The sequence below is a fragment of the Dendrobates tinctorius genome, unplaced genomic scaffold (genome assembly GCF_039654945.1).
Source record: "Dendrobates tinctorius isolate UK_male_01 unplaced genomic scaffold, ASM3965494v1 ptg000196l, whole genome shotgun sequence".
In the NCBI taxonomy this organism is placed as follows: Eukaryota; Metazoa; Chordata; class Amphibia; order Anura; family Dendrobatidae; genus Dendrobates; species Dendrobates tinctorius.
In genome coordinates, this window is record NW_027361863.1 from 9,435,001 (window position 1) to 9,456,738 (window position 21,738).

General features: G+C 45.8%; 1 protein-coding gene and 1 long non-coding RNA gene across 2 annotated transcripts in view; one reads left to right on the forward strand and one right to left on the reverse strand.

Moving 5' to 3' along the window:
* Positions 1-14,569, reverse strand: part of LOC141056174 (uncharacterized) — a 60,587-nt gene extending 46,018 nt beyond the window's left edge. The window contains exon 1 of the long non-coding RNA XR_012221588.1: positions 12,853-14,569. This is a non-coding gene — a long non-coding RNA (uncharacterized lncRNA). The remainder of the gene's footprint in view (positions 1-12,852) is intronic.
* Positions 1-21,738, forward strand: part of ARHGAP19 (Rho GTPase activating protein 19) — a 95,730-nt gene that overhangs the window by 55,195 nt on the left and 18,797 nt on the right. Inside the window, exons 3-5 of the mRNA XM_073552869.1 lie at positions 3,373-3,453; positions 18,509-18,718; positions 21,209-21,435. Of these exons, the coding sequence (XP_073408970.1) occupies positions 3,373-3,453; positions 18,509-18,718; positions 21,209-21,435 (518 nt within the window). The remainder of the gene's footprint in view (positions 1-3,372; positions 3,454-18,508; positions 18,719-21,208; positions 21,436-21,738) is intronic.

The window sequence follows — 21,738 nt, forward strand, 5'->3', positions numbered from 1 at the left end:
ATATATATATATATATATATATATATATATATATATATATATATATACCGTGTTTCCCCGAAAGTAAGACCCTGTCTTACATTAATTTTACCCCAAAAAGTCCCACCCTGTCTTACTTTCGGGGGAGGTCTTACATTAGCCGAAAAAAAATGACAATTTCTTTTTAACCAATAAATTAACATTTATTAACATGCTGTTATACCCCATAACAGTGCCGTATCCCACTGCACACAGCCCCACACCCCATAACAGTGCCGTATCCCACTGCACACAGCCCCACACCCCATAACAGTGCCGTATCCCACTGCCCCATACCCTATACAGTACATGTTTCCCTACTTGGTTTTTAAATGCTGGACGTTTTCCTCTGCGGTGCGGAAAGCCTGTGCTGCAGGGAACGCTGTGCCAATCAGCAGGGAAACAGCGGTGACGTGGGGCTGGGGCGGCCAATTACAGCCCGAGCTGCTGGACCAATCAGTGCTCGAGCCGGGGGCCGGCGGTGACGTGGGGAACAGGGGCGGCCAATGAGCTGTTGAGCTGGGCGGATTGCGGGGTTAACACGGCGAGTTAACCCCATGAGCGCTGGACCCGCCCAGCTGCACCTGAGGACACCTCTGGAGCCTGGGGACCCAATGGGGGACAGCGGCGGCCCAAAGGTAAGGGCCTTACATTTCACAGCGGACCCCAACCCTGCCTTACATTCGGGGGAGGCCTTACATTGAAGGACCCCCCCGTAACCCCCACCCTGTCTTACTTTCGGGGAAACAGGGTATATATATATATATATATATATATATATATATATATATATATATATATATATATATATATATATATATATATATATATATTATAGAGTGTGTTATATATAATTTTTTTTTTTTTTTTTCTTTTTTTCCCCTCTCTACAGCAACAGGCTAGCCTCACACTGTTGGCTTGAGGTCGTAAGGATGTCATGAGCGCAGAATATTTTTAATTTAACACATGCCTGCACAGGTAAATGTGACTAATGACAATAATGATCTATATATTTCTGCATTATTAACATTTACCTGTGCAGGCATGTGTTAAATTAAAGATATTCTGCGCTCATGACATCCTTACGACCTCAAGCCAACAGTGTGAGGCTAGCCTGTTGCTGTAGAGAGGGGAAAAAAAGAAAAAAAAAAAAAAAAATTATATATAACACACTCTATAATAAAATATATATATATATATATATATATATATATATATATATATATATATATATATATATATAATTTATTATAGAGTGTGTTATATATAATTTTTTTTTTTTTTTTCTTTTTTTCCCCTCTCTACAGCAACAGGCTAGCCTCACACTGTTGGCTTGAGGTCGTAAGGATGTCATGAGCGCAGAATATCTTTAATTTAACACATGCCTGCACAGGTAAATGTTAATAATGCAGAAATATATAGATCATTATTGTCATTAGTCACATTTACCTGTGCAGGCATGTGTTAAATTAAAAATATTCTGCGCTCATGACATCCTTGCGACCTCAAGCCAACGGTGTGAGGCTAGACTTACTGTAGCGATATATAAACTGCATATAATATTTTCTAGTATGAGTTAATTTTCTGAGCACTATGGGGCAGATTTCGTCTGCACTTGGGTTTTTGTAAGCCGGTACTGATGCAGAATTTAATGGAGTAAAGTGCACCGAATTCTTTAACCCTTTCCCGTAAAATGATGTAACTGTACGTCAGGATTGCAGTTGATTTACTGTCAGTAGTGACAGGTTGTATGTGAGGAATCTGACAGTGAGATTGATCCCGATAGTTGCAATGGTGACCGGGAGACCCGACAAAGGCTTCCCTGTCGTCCCTCAACCAATCCGATCCTGCTGGGGACGGGGCCTGATTCGTAACGGCCAAAGACTAGTGGAGCTGATGCCCTGTTCTACAGAAGGACAGGGCATTATCCATGTGATAGAAAGATCGCAGGTCCAAGTCCTCTTGTTGGACCAATAAGTATTGTAAACAAATTTCAAGTTCAAAACAATTGTCAATGCTTTCTCCGATTTTTCCTAAATGATCCCTGCAGATGAGTCCTTATAATGTTGAAATCGTCAACCATTAGAGGATAAATAACATTTTATCTGACAAACTCCAAATTCTTCTGCACCAGAGTTTCCAAACATCTTCTAGGTTGTAAAGAACTGAAAATTGCCATTTGTTAAATTTTCAGCATTAAGAGATCACATTTACTGAAATCCTAACCCTTTTCAATCAAAAACCTCTTCACATGCCAAGTCGCATGTTAACATAGGACCTTTCTTTGATTTCTCCTTCACAGTTCTTGCATCCATCGAACTTGTGAGTTTTTGGGTAGTTTCTGCTTGTATTTCTTTGCAGGCTATCCGGTTAGCCCCATCAGAGCTGCTGTTCTGATGTGAACGGCCTCCCACCCTCATAGATCTTTTGCTTGAGGGCATTCTAAGGGTGTGTGCAGACGCTGCGGATTAATCCGCACGGATTTTGCAAAAACCGCAGATAAAACCGCAGGTCAAAAGACCTGCGGATTATCTGCGGTTTGGTCCTGCGGTTTCACCATCTCCACAATGGTGGAGATAGGAAACTGCTGCGGATTCCGCAGAAAGAATTGACATGTCAATTCTTTCTGCGGTTTCAAAACCGCAGGACAACCGCGCGGATTAATCCGCACCGTCTACACAGCGGTTTTTGGTTACCATTCATTTGAATGGTACTGTACACCGCAGCTAAAATTGCTGCGGGTCCGCAGCGGCCAAAACCGCAGCGGAATCCGCAGCGTGTGCACATACCCTTGAGGTTCTCCATTGTGTTGAGGTCAGGGGAGGATGGTGGCCGCATCATCAGTTTCTCTCCCTTTTTTTCTTCCCATAGCAGCCAATGACTCTTTGCAGAGTTATGAGATGATTTTGATCTGGATGACACTGTTTTACATGCCGAGTTAATGTGATTACTTGCACAGCCCTAATCCTGCTACCCCTCTAAACGTCAGCTCACCTGATGGCTAATGCAATAGAATTGCAAATCCTGTTGGACAGTGACCAAATCCTTGCAGTAAACTCTCCAGATGGGTCCACCTTGTAGATGACTTGTTACCTTCCCTTTGCTCAGTGCATTGGGTAAGAACATTTCCCTACAGGATGCCTCCTACGTGCCTTATTTTCACCCACACAGGACAGAATAACCTGATGTGAAATGCTACTTTCTCCAGGAATGCTTTTTCTAGTGTACGCCTTGGCTTGCAGTATACCTGTATCTACAGCTGCAGCACATCAAAGGCGATGGCGGCTCTCCACCTCCTTTCATGTTTAGAGTAAGTGCAGCCAAAGTAATCAACTTTCTTTTTTTTCTCTCCAGAGAAAGGCATAATTTTTGGAGCGCCATTGACCGAAGAAGGCATCGCACAAATATATCAGCTCATAGAATATCTGCACAAAAGTAAGTGCCCTGAACTTTGTTTGTATCTGCAGACATTTTATTTTTTTTTATTTTTTTTTTTTTACCCCCCATTATGAGCTTTTTTTTTTTTTTTAATAGATATTTTTGTTGTCAACAATATTAACCGTGAAATGCCATTTTACTTTGCAAGGAGTGTAGCTATGGTCCTTCTGTCACACAGGAGCGCTATATAACATTGCTGGGGTCCAGCGATATCCATGTCCAGACAATGCTTGCTAGAGCTAATACTGATTCTGGACATCGTGACTCTGAAGAAAGACATACACAGGGACTGAAATGCGTCACTTTACTGGGTGTACACAATGTCCCAATTATTACTTTTTTTTTTTTTTTTTTTTGTTGTTGTTGTTCTTTCTCCCCTCTATCCCTGGCATATGATGGCTTTGCTTTTGCTTGCAGCCTTTGCTCTACCGCCCCTTGATTTTGTAGCAAGGCTGCATTGGTGATTTCCTACAGCACATGATTGGCTGCAGCGGTCACATATTGTAGACCTGCCGTCACCACTACAGCCATGTCCAGCTAGAGGCAGCGGCCGAAAGTTAAGGGGGATTAATAGCTGTTTTATTCTTTTGCATTTTCCTACACTATATACCCTGTTATTTACTTGTTTCCAGATGTTACTTTCCTTTAGCGTTTGTGTGTTTTTTGTTTTTTTTTTTTTTTGTTTTTTTGTATAAATCTTCCATTTACACACCTCCTTAAGGCCATGTTCGGATAGGGTTAAGCAGTAAGCAAATAATGAATATTTCGGCATAGTCTGACGCAAATCACTTTCACATACAATGCCTCCAGCGTTCTAATCGCATTTAAGTCCACATGTTCTTAATGAATTATGCGGATTTAATGTGTCTAATGATTGGCCGTGGGGGAAACTATGCAGCGGAGACTAGCGTCTCCACTGCCGAAATTAACATGCTTCAAATCCACACCGCGGGTGAGTTTACATAGCAATAAATAGCACAGTGATCATGGGGTTTCTATAAATTCCATGAATGTGCTTGTAATGTGGAACGCAGCGTTTTGGACGCTGTTTAGATGCTATTGCTGATCACGGGCGCATTCCTTTTAGGTGGACTCCTCAATACCTGAATAAGATGATTCTGCAGCTCACCTTCCCTTCCACCTCACCCAGGGCACACTCCCCTTTGAGAAGTTTTGATCAAATGCAGTGGGCGAAATAAGTATTGAACACGTCACCATTTTCTAAGCAAGTCTATTTCTAAAGGTGCTAGTGACAATAAATTCTCACCAGATGTCCCTAACAACCCATCCAATCCACACAGGCAAAGAAATCGCCATAGTTGTCCATAAATTGTGTTATAATGGGCAATAAGTATTGGACATGCTTACTGAAATGTCGTACTTTGTTCAGAAGCCTTTGTTGGTGATGACAGGTTCAAGATGCCTTCTGTATGGAGAAACTAGTCACAGGCATTCCTCAGACCCATTCTTCCACGCAAACATGCTTCACATCCTGAAGGTCCCGTGGGCTCCTTCTATGAACTCTGAGCTTTAGCTCCTTTCATACATTTTCTATTGGATTCAAGTCGGGTGATTGTTCGGCCATTCTAGCAGATTTATTTTCGTTCTATGAACCTAATAGTTTCCTTGGTTTTGTGTTTTGGGATCATTGTCTTGCTTAAATGTCCACCCACATCATCCTGGCAGGTGGCAGCAGATTTTTATCAAGAATATCTTGGTACATTTGTCAATTTCTTTCCTTCAGTTATATGAAGTTTACCAGTACCACATGCTGAAAAACAGCCCCACACCATGATGTACCCACCTCTAAACTTCACTGTTGGTATGGTGTTTTTGGGGTGATATGCAGTGCCTTTTGGCATCCAAAGTGTTCAGTTTTGGTCTCCTGTGACCAGAATTTATTGTCCCAGTATTTCAGACTTGTCTAAATGCAGAGTAAAATCGCTTCAACATGCATTTTGTTCAACAATGGAATCTTGCATGGTGAGTGTGCATACAGGCCATGGAGGTTGTGTGGGGAGTGTGCATACAGGCCATGGAGGTTGTGTGGGGAGTGTGCATACAGGCAATGGAGGTTGTGTGGGGAGTGTGCATACATGCCATGGAGGTTGTGTGGGGAGTGTGCATACAGGCCATGGAGGTTGTGTGGGGAGTGTGCATACAGGCCATGGAGGTTGTGTGGGGAGTGTGCATACAGGCCATGGAGGTTGTGTGGGGAGTGTGCATACAGGCCATGGAGGTTGTGTGGGGAGTGTGCATACAGGCCATGGAGGTTGTGTGGGGAGTGTGCATACAGGCCATGGAGGTTGTGTGGGGAGTGTGCATACAGGCCATGGAGGTTGTGTGGGGAGTGTGCATACAGGCCATGGAGGTTGTGTGGGGAGTGTGCATACAGGCCATGGAGGTTGTGTGGGGAGTGTGCATACAGGCCATGGAGGTTGTGTGGGGAGTGTGCATACAGGCCATGGAGGTTGTGTGGGGAGTGTGCATACAGGCCATGGAGGTTGTGTGGGGAGTGTGCATACAGGCCATGGAGGTTGTGTGGGGAGTGTGCATACAGGCCATGGAGGTTGTGTGGGGAGTGTGCATACAGGCCATGGAGGTTGTGTGGGGAGTGTGCATACAGATGACTGAGGTTAAGCACATTACTTTCCAGGATTTTTTTCACCTCTTTCGGCATTTTCCCTGTGTCATTTCTAGAGTTGAGCGACTTTGGTCGGATCGGGTTTCGTGAAACCCGAATGAAACAAAATAAGTTTCAGATGAAACTCGTCCGACTAGAGCAAAAAAAGTCGGAGTTTCGTCCGACTTTTATTTCCCATTGACTTGCATTGGGGTCGGGTTTCGGACGAAACTCCGACTTTGTTTTGCTCTAGTCGGACGAGTTTCATCTGAAACTTATTTTGTTTCATTCGGGTTTCACGAAACCCGATCCGACCAAAGTCGCTCAACTCTAGTCATTTCTCATTATTACACACAGTTTATGGACTTCTATGGATGATTTTCTTGCCTGTGTGGATTGGATAGGTTGTTAGTGACATCTGAAGAGAATTTTATGTCAATAGCACCTTTTTTAGAAACCTATATTTACTCTGTATCTAGTGGAAATGGTCATACAGCGTAAGCCAACACTTTCACGTGGAAGCAATGAGGAGACGGACTTCATCCACATCTATAATAAATATATATATATATATATATATATATATATATATATATATATATATATATATATATAATCTCACTAATCACGAAGCATCTTTCATTTCACCAGAGCTGTTTAAAAGAAGCTGAGCTGTGATTGGTTGCTATGAGCAACAGTTTTCTTACTCGACGACAACACATCAGCAGACACTGCCATGGTGGGAGAAATCTAGCATTCCCAGGAACATAAGCTCCCAGCCATTGTCTGCCCCCAGAAAGGAGCAGAGAGCACATGACAGAAATGAATCCCCCCTCCTTCCCATATACCCATCACACATCCTCCATTCCATAGGCACATCTTCCCTCTTGAAGGGATCATTGGTATGGGAGTTGGGATGTGTGATATTAGGGGTAGTAGTCCGGTGGCTCTGATGGGATGATGTGGGATATTAGGGGTAGTAGTCCGGTGGCTCTGACGGGATGATATATATATTAAATTTTCCCAGGAAGGATGGTCACAACCTCAGAGGTGACTTGGTTATGGGCTTGGCAGAACTTTGTTGCTTCCATTAACCACATTGAAAACATTATATAGCTTCACGTTAGTATTCCTGCGCCTTCAGCAGTTGTAATTAACTTTCCCTGTTGGCTCGACGCTAAACTCTCGTAGGTAACTCAGTTGGACACCAGAAATTACAGCTTATCCAGGGGCAGCAGATATCAGTCACTCTCAGTATTATCTCAGCCTGGTTTGTTTGGCTCTGTAACGCTCTGGTGTTTCAAAGAAAAAACTGTTTAGTAGCCATCGTGACCATGCTGTACAGGTCGGACAGGTGAGTCCTCGGTGGCTTCTCCCGCCCGCTACCAGTGACTGACAGGTCTCTCCCTATAGGCACATGTAGGGATAAACCTGTCAATCCAGAGCAGTAGGCGGGACGAAGCCCCCAGGCTCCTGCCGATACGACTAGTTTCCCGTGCTGCTCAGTCCCCCAGCGGCTATCAAACTTTTTTTTTTTTTTTCTCTGAAACACCGCAGCATTTCAGAGTTGAACATGCCTGGCTGATAACTACATGATATCAGTCATTGTACAGGAGGAGGAAGTGAGCTGTGACATCCCCCTACTGTGAATGGTGGATTATCTACTGTATATAGGTGTTATTTCTTTATCGCCTTATTGGGGGACACAGAATACCATGGGTGTATGCTGCTGGGAGGCTGACACTATGCAAAACAAGAAAATTAGCTCCTCCCCGGCAGTATACACCCACCGACAGGCACTAGGCACCTCAGTTTATGCTTAGTGTCTGTAGGAGGTGTACCGGGATCTTCCCAGATCCGCAATTAACCTTTTCTTTCCTTAGGTGTTCTAGTGGAACTTTTTAATTCTCTTGTCTTTTGTTTTGCAGATTCAAGTCGGGAAACAGGGTGAAAGTTCACTCCGCTTTCCCATATCAGGCGGCTGAGCGAGCAGTGTGGTGATCCCACATCGCAACTCTCAGTGCGCTGGCAGGACTTTTTCCCATATCACCTCCGGGTGCTATGGGATGTGGACAGGTGGCTGGTCCTTGCCAAAATCCCCCTCCTCACCCCTCTCTCGGGACAGGGCTGAGAGGAAGACGGCGATCGCAAGATTCCCCTCGCCATCAAGAGGTTAATGCCGTCTTCTGCAGAACGCGGGTACAGAGGACAGCGGCCAGCGACTTGCCACTACCCTTGTGAGAGGTCCCTGTGGTCATCCTCTTCAGGGACGTCAGGTAGGTACCTGAACGATCCCTCCAGCCCGCAGCATCCCCAAGAGGCACATTGGTGGGTAACTGGACATCACCAGGCTATTTGAATTTCCCGCCCCTCTCCCTGCCTGACGGGCGCTGCTCTCACCAGCCGCGCGCCTCTCCACTCATATTAAAGGGCTGAATACAGGGATTTTCTCTCCCTGTTTTTCATAGCTGGCCATGGTTTTCCACAGCTCTCCTGCGCGCCCAGTACCTCCATTACAGGGACTTTCTCATTCCCGGGCGATTTAATCACGGGGCTGCGGCGCCGGTTTTTACTTTCACTTTCAGTTCAGCTCCCGCTCTCAGGGCGCCTCCTCCTCCTTCTGAGCGCGCTTTCCTCGCGCCTTTTTTAGCCCATCACAGGGCTCCTCGTTCCCTTCCTTCATGCCAGCTCCAATTGTGGCTCAGCCGCTAAGCTCCGCCCACCGCTCACCTCATCAGGCATTTCCTGTTTCTTCGGTCCTGCCTTTCTGCGCTGCTTGGGGGACACTTCAGCGTTTCTGCTGCTCGCCGGAACTAGGTAGGCTCTGCTCTATGCAGAGATATTAGCCCTCCTCCGCAGTTCTTTCCCCAATTTCCGCGGCCATTCAGCGCAGTTTTCCTTATGCCTAACCCTGCAGGGGAGCTCTGTTTCAGGCCCACCGCTACTCATTACGCCTGTGCGCGCTGTAAAAGGAAGTGGGCTTCGGGTCAGCCATCTCCTTTCTGCCCGTCCTGCAGTCCTTCAGCTATGTCGACCTCTCAGGAGCACACAGATTCCCGTGATGGGGGCACTTCTCTCCCAGAATGGGCCTTAGCTATGTCTCAGTCGGTATCCGATCTGACCAAAGTCTCTCAGTCCCTGGTCCAGGTCCTAGAACGTTTGCCTCAGCTATCTTCAGCCACCGCTGCTCCGACCGCCTCTCAGGGTGAGTCGTCCGCTCCTGACCCTCGACCTTCAGAGGGACAGGCCGAATAGGATGTCCAGGAAGCGTCTCCTATCGGGCTCGTCTTCCAGTTCGCTAGGCCCGTCTGCTTCACCCAGGTGTCCGTCTCCTTCAGTGGACGACCTTAGGTCAGACGACGATCCACAATCAGGATCTAGTTCAGAAGCAGATGACATGTCTAAAACACGAAGTATGGTCGATAGTCTTCTTTCAGCTATTTTCCAAACCCTGGAGATTAAGCAGGACAAGCCCCTTCCTCAGGAATGTTCTGTTCCATTTAAACGTTCAAGACCTCCATCTAAAACTTTTCCAAACCACAACGAGTTTGATACTACTCTAGCCAAACATTGGGAGCACCCTGAGCAATGCTTTTCGGGCCGCAGGTATTTAGATGTTCTGTACCCATTTGAGGCTGATTTGCTTTCTAAATGGACCAAAGCCCCTGAAGTGGACCCTCCCGTTTCTCGCATAGCCTCTAAGACAGTTCTGTCCCTTCCGGACGGTGCATCGCTTAAGGATCCGACAGACAGGCAGTTAGAATCTTTGGCGAAGTCTATCTTTGAGGCCTCCGGTGCCTCCCTCTGCCCTATTTTCGCCTCCTCCTGGGTAGCTAAAGTCATTTCGGCTGGGCAAAAATTCTTCGCAGGGGCATCTTAGCGGCAGCTCCCCAGGACGAGCTGGCAGATCTAGCAGATCAAATTAATCACGCGGGTAAATACCTTTTAGCCGCCTCCTTAGATGCGGCCGGTTGCGTTGCTAGGGCTAACAGCAATATAGTAGCTGTCCGCCGAGTTCTTTGGTTAAAGTCATGGAATGCGGATACCACCTCAAAAAAGTCACTCGCCAATCTGCCCTTCCATGGTTCTAGGCTCTTTGGGGCCAAGCTGGATCAAATAATTTCCGACGCCACTGGGGGCAAAAGTACTTCTCTCCCCCCAGTCTCGACCAAGACGTATTTTTAATAGAAAGGATTTTCGGCCCTTTAGGCCTTTTCGTCCGTTCTCGTCCACAGAGAGATCTGTCCAGCAAGAGCGTCCTTCCGCATCTAGGGAGCGAGAGCAGAAGAAACCTTCTTACAAGCCCGCTCCCCGCTGGAGATCTAGAGGACAATACTCCAGGTCCTCAGGTGCCCGTTCCGGTAGGTTTGCCTCCAAGTGACGGGGTACCCCCACCTGGAAGTTTTTCCAGGGTGGGAGGCAGACTTTCCTTTTTCGTGGACGCTTGGCTGTCAGTTGTCGACGACGCTTGGGTCAGGGAACTAATCGCATCCGGTTACAAGATCGAATTTTCTTCCCCGCCAGACAGGCGTTTTTTCCTGTCTCGTCCTCCAAGACAACGGTCCCACATTCCAGGATTCTTTCAGGCCGTCTCCTCCCTTCTTTCCGCCGGAGTGATTGTTCCCGTTCCCTCAGACGAACAGTTTTCAGGGTTCTACTCAAATCTCTTTGTAGTCCCGAAGAAAGACGGTTCCCTGCGGCCAATCCTGGACCTCAAGTTGCTCAATCGCCACGTGAAGATTCTTCACTTCAAAATGGAGTCTCTTCGATCGGTGATAGCCTCAATGGAGCCTGGAGAATTTTTCTGTTCTGTGGACATACGGGATGCCTATCTTCACATCCCTGTTTGCTTGCAGCATCAGAAATATCTCAGGTTTGCGATTCAGGACGATCATTACCAGTTCACGGCTCTCCCTTTCGGCCTAGCCTCCGCTCCCCGTGTTTTCACGAAAGTGATGGCGACGGTCATGGCCATCCTTCGATCCAGAGGGATTCTCATCATTCCTTATCTGGACGATCTCTTAATCAAGGGCTCGTCCCGTCAAGACTGTCTCCTAAGTCTTCAGATAACCCTGGATACTCTCGACCGTCTCGGATGGTTAGTCAACAAAGAAAAGGCCGTCCTCAGCCCTACTCAGCGTCTGACCTTTTTAGGCATGGAGTTCGACACAAACCTGGCCAGGGTGTTTCTTCCGAGGGAAAAATTTGTTCAAAGGGATTCGAGCCCTCAAACGGCCGACGCCCATTCCCCTTCGATTCTGCATGAAAGTTCTGGGGAAGATGGTAGCTTCCTTGGAAGCAGTGCCCTTTGCACAGTTTCACCTTCGTCCTCTTCAGCTGTCCCTCCTTTCAGCCTGGGACAAGACGACGAGGTCCTTAGACCAGCCAATTCTTCTCCCTCTCAAAGTGAGGCAATCCCTCACTTGGTGGACGATGTCTTCATCAGTCCTCCAAGGGAGGTCCTTCCTCCCGCTTCGGTGGCAAGTCATCACACCGATGCCAGCCTCCTGGGTTGGGGAGCGGTTTTTCATCAGAGGACGGCTCAAGGACACTGGAACCCTCAGGAAGCTCTTCTTCCTATCAATCTGCTCGAGATCAGAGCAATCTTTCTGGCCCTTCTTCGCTGGCAACCCCTTCTCGTCGGCAAGCCGATCCGCATTCAGTCGGACAACGCCACGGCTGTGGCGTACATAAACCATCAGGGCGGCACGCGCAGCCACCAAGTCATGTCAGAAGTGGCCAGGATTCTGCGCTGGGCGGAACGTTACGTCCCAGCAATCTCCGCCGTTCACATTCCAGGGGTGGAAAACCGGGCAGCCGACTTTCTGAGTCGTCAAGGCCTAGCGTCAGGCGAATGGTCTCTCCACCCCTCAGTCTTCGATCAGATATGCAAGCGCTGGGGTTCTCCGGACGTCGACCTCATGGCATCTCGGATGAACCACAAAGTTCCGCGCTTCGTAGCCAGGTCCAGGGACCCTCTAGCCGTCGCTTGCGACGCCCTAGTAATTCCGTGTCAAAAGCAATTTAAGCGGGCACCATCAATAAATAGTACAAAAATATAACCTACTGGGATCGCCAAATTTACATAGAAATACTATAGATTCTAAATAGATGAAAGACTATGCAAAAAAAATAATTTAGGATCACCACACTAATAACTAGTAATTGTGAAAAAATCATAAATTTTATTGTACATCAGGTCATGAAACACTACACACAGTAAAAACATTTAAAAACAAAGCAAGGGACTATAGCAGACAAGAGGTCCCATAGTCCACAATATGTCCACCAACTGCCTGTACAATATACAAATAACATATAAATTACTATTTAGTAGTAGTATGCTGCTGGTTGTTCCATTTAGGTAAGACCATAGGTTATGTAGAACAAAACCTGATACACAGTGGTTATAGTATGCTCAGGTAGAGTGTAATATCATATCAAGCATAATACCTGAATAAATGACCACACAAAGAATATGTTTAATCCTAATAGTCAGTGGCTCTAGCAGATCAAAGGTGAAGTACTAAGAGATGCACTAGCCCTGATTAAAGTATAGCCATACATCACCATTTCCCTGTCAGGGTAAGTATCAAAGTCCTGTCACCCAGTCATCCCAGTCAGCAGTCAGACAGGCAGCCCATCAGGTGGCATAGGGAAACCCACGCGTTCCGACACACAGGGTGTCTTCCTCAAGGTGAGTGTATCCCATCCCTGTGTACACCAGATATTTATATTCAGCAATCATTAGAAAATAAAGAGAAAATTGTTACCAGCTGGGAGCCCTCAGCAATGGAGCAGTTTGAGTCAGAGTCTCAGCGCATGGTGTAGTACCCGGAAGAGCACGCTCGGGGCGAGGGGAGTGACCCACAGGAGTCTGTGACGTAACACAGACAGCGTCTACGCTCATGGAGCACAGCACGGGCTAATCCTCCAAGGTTATTCCAAGTTGTGTACGCAAACAGCGTACCAGATAGAGCAGTTAACACCAAGGGAGGAGTTACACAGATGACGAAAATGTGAGGGAGATTGCTGAGCAGGCAGCGCCCTCATGTGGTGGAGAGGTCATCCCTGTCAGGCGCTCCCAAATGTGTCCACACAATTATTTAACCATATAAACGCCAAGATATAGCACCCTTATATCGTGGCACAAAGGGTACATTGCATGGCGTTTTTGAACAGAACATCTTTATTTACAAATATAAAGGTCACACGATCAATGTAATACAGTAATTCCACTTGTATGTAAAAGTGGTATAGCGTAGACCAACAGAATATTTTAGCAGATAGAATTTCAAGGCAGACTGCTCATCCAGATCACCTGCGTGTAAATACATTATACAGGACGCGTATCAATCAATAAAATCACCATGCAAAGACTGTATTAAAGTAGTCCTCATCAAATACCCCTAGATATGTAGAGTCAGTTAACCTGTTGTCGCCCTACAAGCTCATCAAAATCTCTTGCATCCAAAGTACATTGTGCAGGGCATATGTAGATAGAAAAAACAACACTTATATAGTAAAATAATATAGCGCGAATCAGCACGATATTAGTACACCCAGAGCTTGCAATAAAATACTAATCTAGGTTGAAAAAACTTTTAATTCTCTTACATGCTCATCCAGATCTCCTACATCCAAGATGTATTATTTGTATGAAGCACATATGGATGAGAAAACTCTCCAAGCAGAGACAATATTTACATAGTAAATAGTATGACGCAAGTTTGCGTGGTGATAGTACATAATGATAGTACACGGGGCTTGGAATGAGGTACTCATCCAAGTCACTTGTAGCTACAGTATATTATGCAGACCACATATAAATGTAGGAGTGGCCATGCAAAGACAGCACTTATATACTAGAGCGATAAAACGCAAATTGGGAACAGTCCCAATAGAGAGACCCTATATGTAGGTAAGGTCAGGGGACCTGTTGTTACCTTACATGCCTCAGTGAAAAGGTATACAGTAGAGGCTATCTTAATGCAAGGTTTAGGAAACATACCAGCAGCATACTCCAAACTGGATGCCTCAAAAAGAGGCGGAAGATTCAAGGAAATGGCAATAGGTTTTTCCTTTTCTTCCCTTTAAGTGTATACAATGCTGTAACAGCAACCTAATACAATATATACGAAGAGTAACCCTAAGTATTTTATCCACCCTTTAGCACAGTATATAATGGGTATTACAATCTTGCCGCACCAGATTAAACAATTCAGAGTGACAATAAAGATATAAGCAGAGTATAGAAGAGTATGAGTATATGGGTATAATGGGTATAAACAGGATAAAGACTGATATAATAAATAAGAAGGGAACGCAATGGACTAACAGCCTATGATCCCTATTCCTCTGTTGGTTTAAGTCAGGAGAACAGACAGCAAATGAGAACTCCTTGATCTTTGGTAGATTTGCTTTTTGAAAGGCCGGACAGAAGAGGGGACTCCCAAAGATGCCACTCTCTCATTGCACATACCTGTATGAGAAAAGGATCAAATTAGAGGAGTGACAACGCATACCAATCAAACACCGAATTTAAGATCTCCTATAAAAACCGGTATATAACAGTTCTTCGTTTAGACCAGCAGGGGAGAGGCTGTCAAGGTAGAATATCCATCTGGCCTCTCGCCGAAGTAATTCATCCGTAACATTGCCACCCCTAATATTAGTCTGTACACCCTCAAGGCCCATAACTCGTAGAGAGGCCGAAGACCCCCCATGATAGTCCAAAAAATGGGCTGCCACCGATGAAATGAGCTTACCCTTTGACTTGTCCACCCGAGCGGTAGATATGTTCGATAGATGCTGCTGAGTTCTACGTCGCAGTTCCTGTGTCGTCTGTCCAACGTAGATCTTTCTACAACCGCAGACCAATGCGTAGACCAAGTTCCGAGAGCGGCAGTTAAAGTGGGCCTTAGACCGTAGCTGTAAGGGTAGATGGACCAAGAGAGCAGCTTGGTTAGAAATAGTAATAGAGCAAATCGTACAGCCCCCACAGGGGAAAGTTCCTCTGTTATCATATCCTGACCTTAGTTTGACCATAGGACGCCTATAATGACTGTTTGACAAATGGTCCTTAAGGTTCTTAGCCCTCCTGGCTACCACCTTAGGTTGATCACCAATGAAACCCCTAAGTTTGGGTTCACTGAGTAGAATACCCCAATTGTTCCCCAAAAGGCGATAGATGTCACTCCATTGATTATTAAATCTCGTGATAAGGCTGATCTTATGTGTATTCGTCCTTACCCGAGGTCTGAGGGCATCATCCCTTGATTTGTTCATCGAATATTCAAAGGCTCTTGAAACGGTCTTCTTTGGATAACCCCTCTCATGGAACCTTTTGGTAAGCTGTCGGGATTCTTGTAAAAAGTCTCCCATATGGCTACAGTTACGTCTAAGCCTCAAGAACTGCCCTTTTGGTATCCCTCGTCGTAGATGTGCCGGATGGAAACTGTCAAAATGTAGTACATTATTCGTGGCGGTTTTCTTTCTGAATAGAGTGGTGGTGATACGATTCTGGTGTATCATCAGTTTTAAATCCAGAAACTCCACCGAGCTGAAAGAGAAGGAAGAAGTCAGCTTGATATTCCAGCAGTTATCATTCAGACCACCAATGAAATCATGAAGTCTATCCAATGTACCAGACCAGATGATCACAATGTCCTCAATATATCGTAGCCATTTGGTGACTGATTCCTTAAATAGACGTTGTTTATACACATGTGTCTCCTCCCACCACCCCATAAAGAGGTTGGCGTAGGAGGGCGCACATTTGGCTCCCATAGCCGTCCCGGATACTTGTTTGTAGAAAGCTCTCTCAAAAACAAAATAGTTCTTCTCTAGGACGAATTTTAAAAGCTCCAAAATAAAGGCATCATGTCCCCTCTCCCCCGTAGTCTGACATTCCAGAAAAAAAGACACAGCATGCAAACCTAGACTGTGATCAATGTTGGTATAGAGAGCTTCTACATCCAATGTTGCTAGGATGGCGCCCTCCACCTTTGATCTGCTAGAGCCACTGACTATTAGGATTAAACATATTCTTTGTGTGGTCATTTATTCAGGTATTATGCTTGATATGTGGTGATCCTAAATTATTTTTTTGCATAGTCTTTCATCTATTTAGAAGCCCTAGTAATTCCGTGGTCCCAGTTCCAACTCCCTTATCTTTTTCCACCTCTTGCCTTGATCCCAAGAGTGGTCAAGAAGATAAAATCGGAAGGCGTTCCAGTAATTCTTGTGGCTCCAGACTGGCCGAGACGGCCTTGGTATGCGGAACTGGTGAACATGCTCGCGGACGTTCCCTGGAGACTTCCAGTCCATCCGGATTTGTAGATTGTAAGCTTGCGAGCAGGGACCTCACTCCTAATGTCATTGTTTGAATTGTCTTAACTTGTATTGAATTTATTGTCTGTACATGTCCCCGCTTAATTGTAAAGTGCTGCGGAATATGTTGGCGCTATATAAATAAAAATTATTATTATTATCCGGATCTTCTCTCGCAAGGCCCCCTTTACCACGAGAATTCTCGGTCTCTGAATTTAACGGCATGGCCGTTGAGGCCGCAATCCTAAGAGAATCAGGTTTTTCCAACCAGGTGATTCAGACGATGATCAAAGCCAGGAAGCCAGCCTCTTCCCGCATTTACCACAGGTGTTGGAAGACTTTTTTCCGTTGGTGCGACGATAAAAAAGTTTTTCCAATGGCCTTTTCCATTCCGTCCATACTGGGTTTTCTCCAGTCTGGCTTAGATTCAGGTCTGTCTCTCAGCACCCTGAAGGGCCAGGTTTCTGCCTTGTCTATCCTCTTTCAAAGAGAGCTCGCTTCCTTACCGCAGGTTAAGACGTTCCTCCAAGGAGTCGCTCATGTGGCTCCTCCTCATCATTCACCAATAGAACCGTGGGATCTCAATCTCATTCTTGGCGCTCTCCAAAAGGCGCCGTTTGAACCCATCCAGGACATTCCTTTGTCACTTCTGTCATGGAAGGTGACCTTTTTGATCACCATTACATCCATCAGAAGAGTTTGAGTTAGCGGCCTTGTCATGCCGTTCTCCTTATCTGGTGCTCCATCAGGATAAAGTCGTCCTCAGGCCCGTTCCTTCCTTCCTGCCAAAGGTGGTTTCCTCCTTTCACATCAACGAGGATATCATTCTTCCATCGTTTTGTCCAGCTCCTTCTCACCCTCTTGAGAGGTCACTCCACAAGCTGGATGTTGTTAGAGCCTTGCGTGTCTACCTCGCTAGGACCGCTTCACTTCGTCAATCCGATTCATTGCTGGTCATCTCTGAAAATCACCGGCATCCAAATCCACGATCGCTCGCTGGATTCGTTCTACCATTCAGGAAGCATACCGACTTCAGGAAAGACGGCCCCCTCCGGGAGTGAGAGCTCACTCCACCCGGGCTGTGGCAGCTTCGTGGGCCGTTCGACACCAGGCTTCGGCTCTGCAACTTTGCAGGGCCGCGACCTGGTCATCCTTGCACACATTTGCGAGGTTCTACAGGGTTCATACCCAGGCCTCGTCTGATGCAGTTGTTGGTAGGAAGGTTCTGCAGGCGGCGGTGGCGCATCGGCCGACCTAAGACTTTCCTGTTCTTTCGTTCCTTATTGCTGTTCCCGCCCTTGGGACTGCTTTGGAACGTCCCATGGTATTCTGTGTCCCCCAATAAGGCGATAAAGAAAGATGGATTTTTGGTTCTTACCGTAAAATCTTTCTTGGAGCCTTCATTGGGGGACACAGCACCCTCCCTGTTTAAATTGTACCGTGTTGGGTCTTTGAGTCCCCTGTTGGGTTGGTACATATGTTTAGAGAGTTTCCGTTGCTTCTCCTACTGCTTTCTCACCAACTGAGGTGCCTAGTGCCTGTCGGTGGGTGTATACTGCCGGGGAAGAGCTAATTTTCTTGTTTTGCATAGTGTCAGCCTCCTAGCAGCAGCAGCATACACCCATGGTATTCAGTGTCCCCTAATGAAGGCTCCAAGAAAGATTTTACGGTAAGAACCAAAAATCCATCTTTTAATTCTATGTAATGATGAGACTGCTAAAAAATCTTCTGTAATAGACCTGAAATGTGATTAGTATTCAGCCTAGAAAGGTAGACACGTGTTTTTTTTTTTTTTTTTTTTTTTTTTGAATAATAGTTAATTTCCTGATGGCACATTGCCTGTGGACCTGTTCTTTGCTCCCTGTCTTGTCTCTCTTGACCTCACTGTTCCACTACTGTAACCAATGGGACAGGAGATAACAAGATCTCCCACAGTTATAACTTGCACTTCCCTTTTGCATTAGTTACGTTTTTGCATTATCTTCTCTCCTTCCTAAAATCCTATGATGCTAATGATTCGGCCGTCTGTACGAAGCTTCGTTCCGCTTGTTGACTCCTTATCTTTGAGCTTCTTCTCGTTAACATCTGCCTCCTCAGATCTCCGCACTGAAGGCTTGTTTCGTATCCCCGGGAACAGCAATCGTCTGCAGCTACTTAAAGACTCTCTCAATAGTGGAGTTGACGTCGATGTGGATTCTGGAGCTTTTCACCCTAATGATGTCGCCACGTTACTAAAAATGTTCCTGGGTGAATTACCTGAACCCCTGCTGACACACCGGCATTACCACGCTCATCTGAAGATCGCAGGTAAGCTGTGCCGTCCGTACAGGACGGGCAAGTGTGGCGAGAACTGACAATGTGGGATGGAAATGTGTTTTTCATTTTAGTAGAAAATTGCAATAAAACGTGTTTTCACTTAATAAAAGGAGACGTCTGAGCAGAGAGAACCACGAAGGGAATCTCTTCACAAAGAGGAGCTGTCATCTATCCTGATCCGTGTGGTTCAGTACATACTTGCCTCATATTCCCCACGAAATATCAATTCCGGATCGTCTTTTCCTACAACTAAGTCCTGCCATTCTTTTTATTCCTCCTGGAAACGTATGGATAAATTAGCTGCTGGGAATTACTACTTAAAGGGAACCTGTTAGCTGTTTTGGCCAATCTCCATAATATACGGCCACTGCCTTTCAGGGCTTACCTACGGCATTCTATAATGCTGTATATAAGCCCCCGATCCGACCTAAAAGATAAGAAAATTAAGTTTTATTATACTCAGCCGGAGGGCGGTGCGGTCCAATGGGTGTCGCCGGTCCTCCTGCTTGCTTCATGGCTCCCCGGCATTGCGCTCCTGCGCAGGCTTACTTTATCTGCCCTGTTGAGGGCAGAGCAAAGTACTGCAGTGCGCAGGTGCCAGGAAAGGTCAGAGAGGCCTGCGCACTGCAGTACTTGCTCTATAGTATGCCTGCGCAGAGCGAGATGCCGGGGAGCCACGAACCAAGCAGGAGGGCGGCATCGCAAGAAGATGGGAGATGCTGGACCCAGACCTGCGACACCCATCAGACCGGACTGCCGCCACGCCCCCCCCCCCGCCATTATATCAGTCCTGAAAGGCAGCGGCTGCATCTTATATCTGCCAAACCAGGTTCCCTTCAAATTGTGAAAAGGGTTGTGTCCCGACAGTCTGGTACTGATCGGACAGTGTTAGACTGCATAGGGACACATGCCCAACTGGGAACACCCGGTTGTCAGTCTATGCATATATTTCCTAGAGGAAAAACAGAGACATTACAGCGAAGAGTTGTTAAAACGGCTCCAGGATTAAAACAAACCAGCCAGGAAAAAGGTAATTGGTGAACTTTGTGGGGGAAAAAAAAATAACCCTTTGACTGTAGATATGGGTTTTGGTAAATCTGATAAATCTGTCCACATGGATGCAGGTGCCACATAAAAGTTGATTTTTAGAAGGATCGATTTGCTTAATTTGTATGGTGCTGTCCTAAGTTTCCCATGACATCAAATTGGTAAGAGTGCGTCTGGTCTTCCCAAAGGACATTATTTTAGATGTCTTGTAGTTTAAAGGGAACCGGTCACATAATTTCAAGCATCTAAATTGTCCCCAGTGCGTTGTTAGTGAAGCATTGTGCATCAGTGACATGGGTTGTTTTTTTTTTTTTTCTCCTCATTAAAAATGGCGCGGTACTGACGTCCAAAAAGTGCTTTATATAGTTAATCATACCTTCCCATTTAGTCATAGGGTTGTGCTTCATTTTCTATTTAGTCAGTCTTCCCCCCCCCCCCCCTCAATTTGATTTTTTTTTTTTTTCCCCTGGTTGGCCGATGTCACTGAAATCCTGCACATTTTCTAATTGTACTGCCATCAACTCGAGCCTTTAACATGCTATCTGTGGCCTTTGGAGTCTGAGCTGTAGCTCTTGGATTTTTTTTGCATGGTCTGAGCTTGGAGTGAATTTGCTGGGACGTCCACTCCTGGGAAGATTGTGAACTGGAATGTTTTACTTTTCTCGCTGTAGAGTGATGGACTCCAGATTGTTTGGTAAATGACCTATAGTCCTTTACAGATTGATGAGCACCGAGCAATGCTTCTCTAAGATCATTTCTGATGTCTTTCCTCCTTCACATTGTGATTATCACATGCCTGAATACTGCAGACCAGCAAACTACCAAAACTTCTGCTCTAATGGCAGCGGTCACACTTGCTGATGAACTATTAATGATGGGCATTTGATTAGCTGCACACGGCTGCTACTTATTATTTCTTAGGGAAGCAGTAAATCTGTACCTTTGTGCTATTCATCTGACTTTGAACTTGCCTAATTTTAAGCCTTTCTAACGACCAGAAATTATGTCCTGGTACATAAAAGCCATAGAATTTCAAGAGGGCACACTTATTTGTTCTCATGTCTGTAGCTTGGTTTATGACGCGCTTCAGATAGGGTATTCTGGTTGTGAAACTTTTTACAAACTTGCCAACTTTTTACTAAACTTTTCCTATATTTATCAATATTGATTTAAAAAAAAAAACTTACTGGAATATCCCATAGGTATATTTGCACTTCATTAACCTTTTTACTCGCATCCCACTAATCACCCGCTGAATTCCAACGATTGCAGCTTTGTGACCTAATTAGTCAGTGTGGATGACTGATGCTATCACTTATGGAAGTTGCTCTGCGACCTTGACTGCCTACAGTTTCCTGTCCCATTGTGCGTGGGCTGGATCTGGCGGACTGCATAAATCGAGGATTTCATCTTTAACTTTGTGTTTCTTCGCAGACCTTATGCTTTTTGATGACAAGGGTAACCGAACGGGGAAACCTGATAAGGAGCGGCAGATCGAGGTCCTGCAACTCTTGTTTTTGCTTCTCCCATCCCCCAACAGGAATCTCCTTAAACTCCTATTAGATCTCTTGTACCAGACAGCCAAAAAACAGGACCGCAACAAGATGTCTGCCCACAACCTGGCGCTTATGTTTGCGCCACACATCTTATGGCCTAAGAATGTAAGTCCGGACTGGTAGGAGGATATTTCACCAACTAATCTCATTCAAAATGAACGAATAGTAAGGCTGGGGTCACACTTGCAACTGCAATGCAAGAAACTCGCGCCTCAATACCGGGCACTGCCGCCGGCCATCGGGACCGCAGTGTGCGGCTGCATGTATTTCTATGCATCTGAGCGCTACGGTCCTGAGTTCGTGCCGTGTATTGATGTGAGAGACCCGCGCAAGTTTTTCGCATTGCAGTTGCAAGTGTGACCCCGGCCTTACTTTTAGGGCCGGGGTGGGGAATCTTTTTTTTGCCAA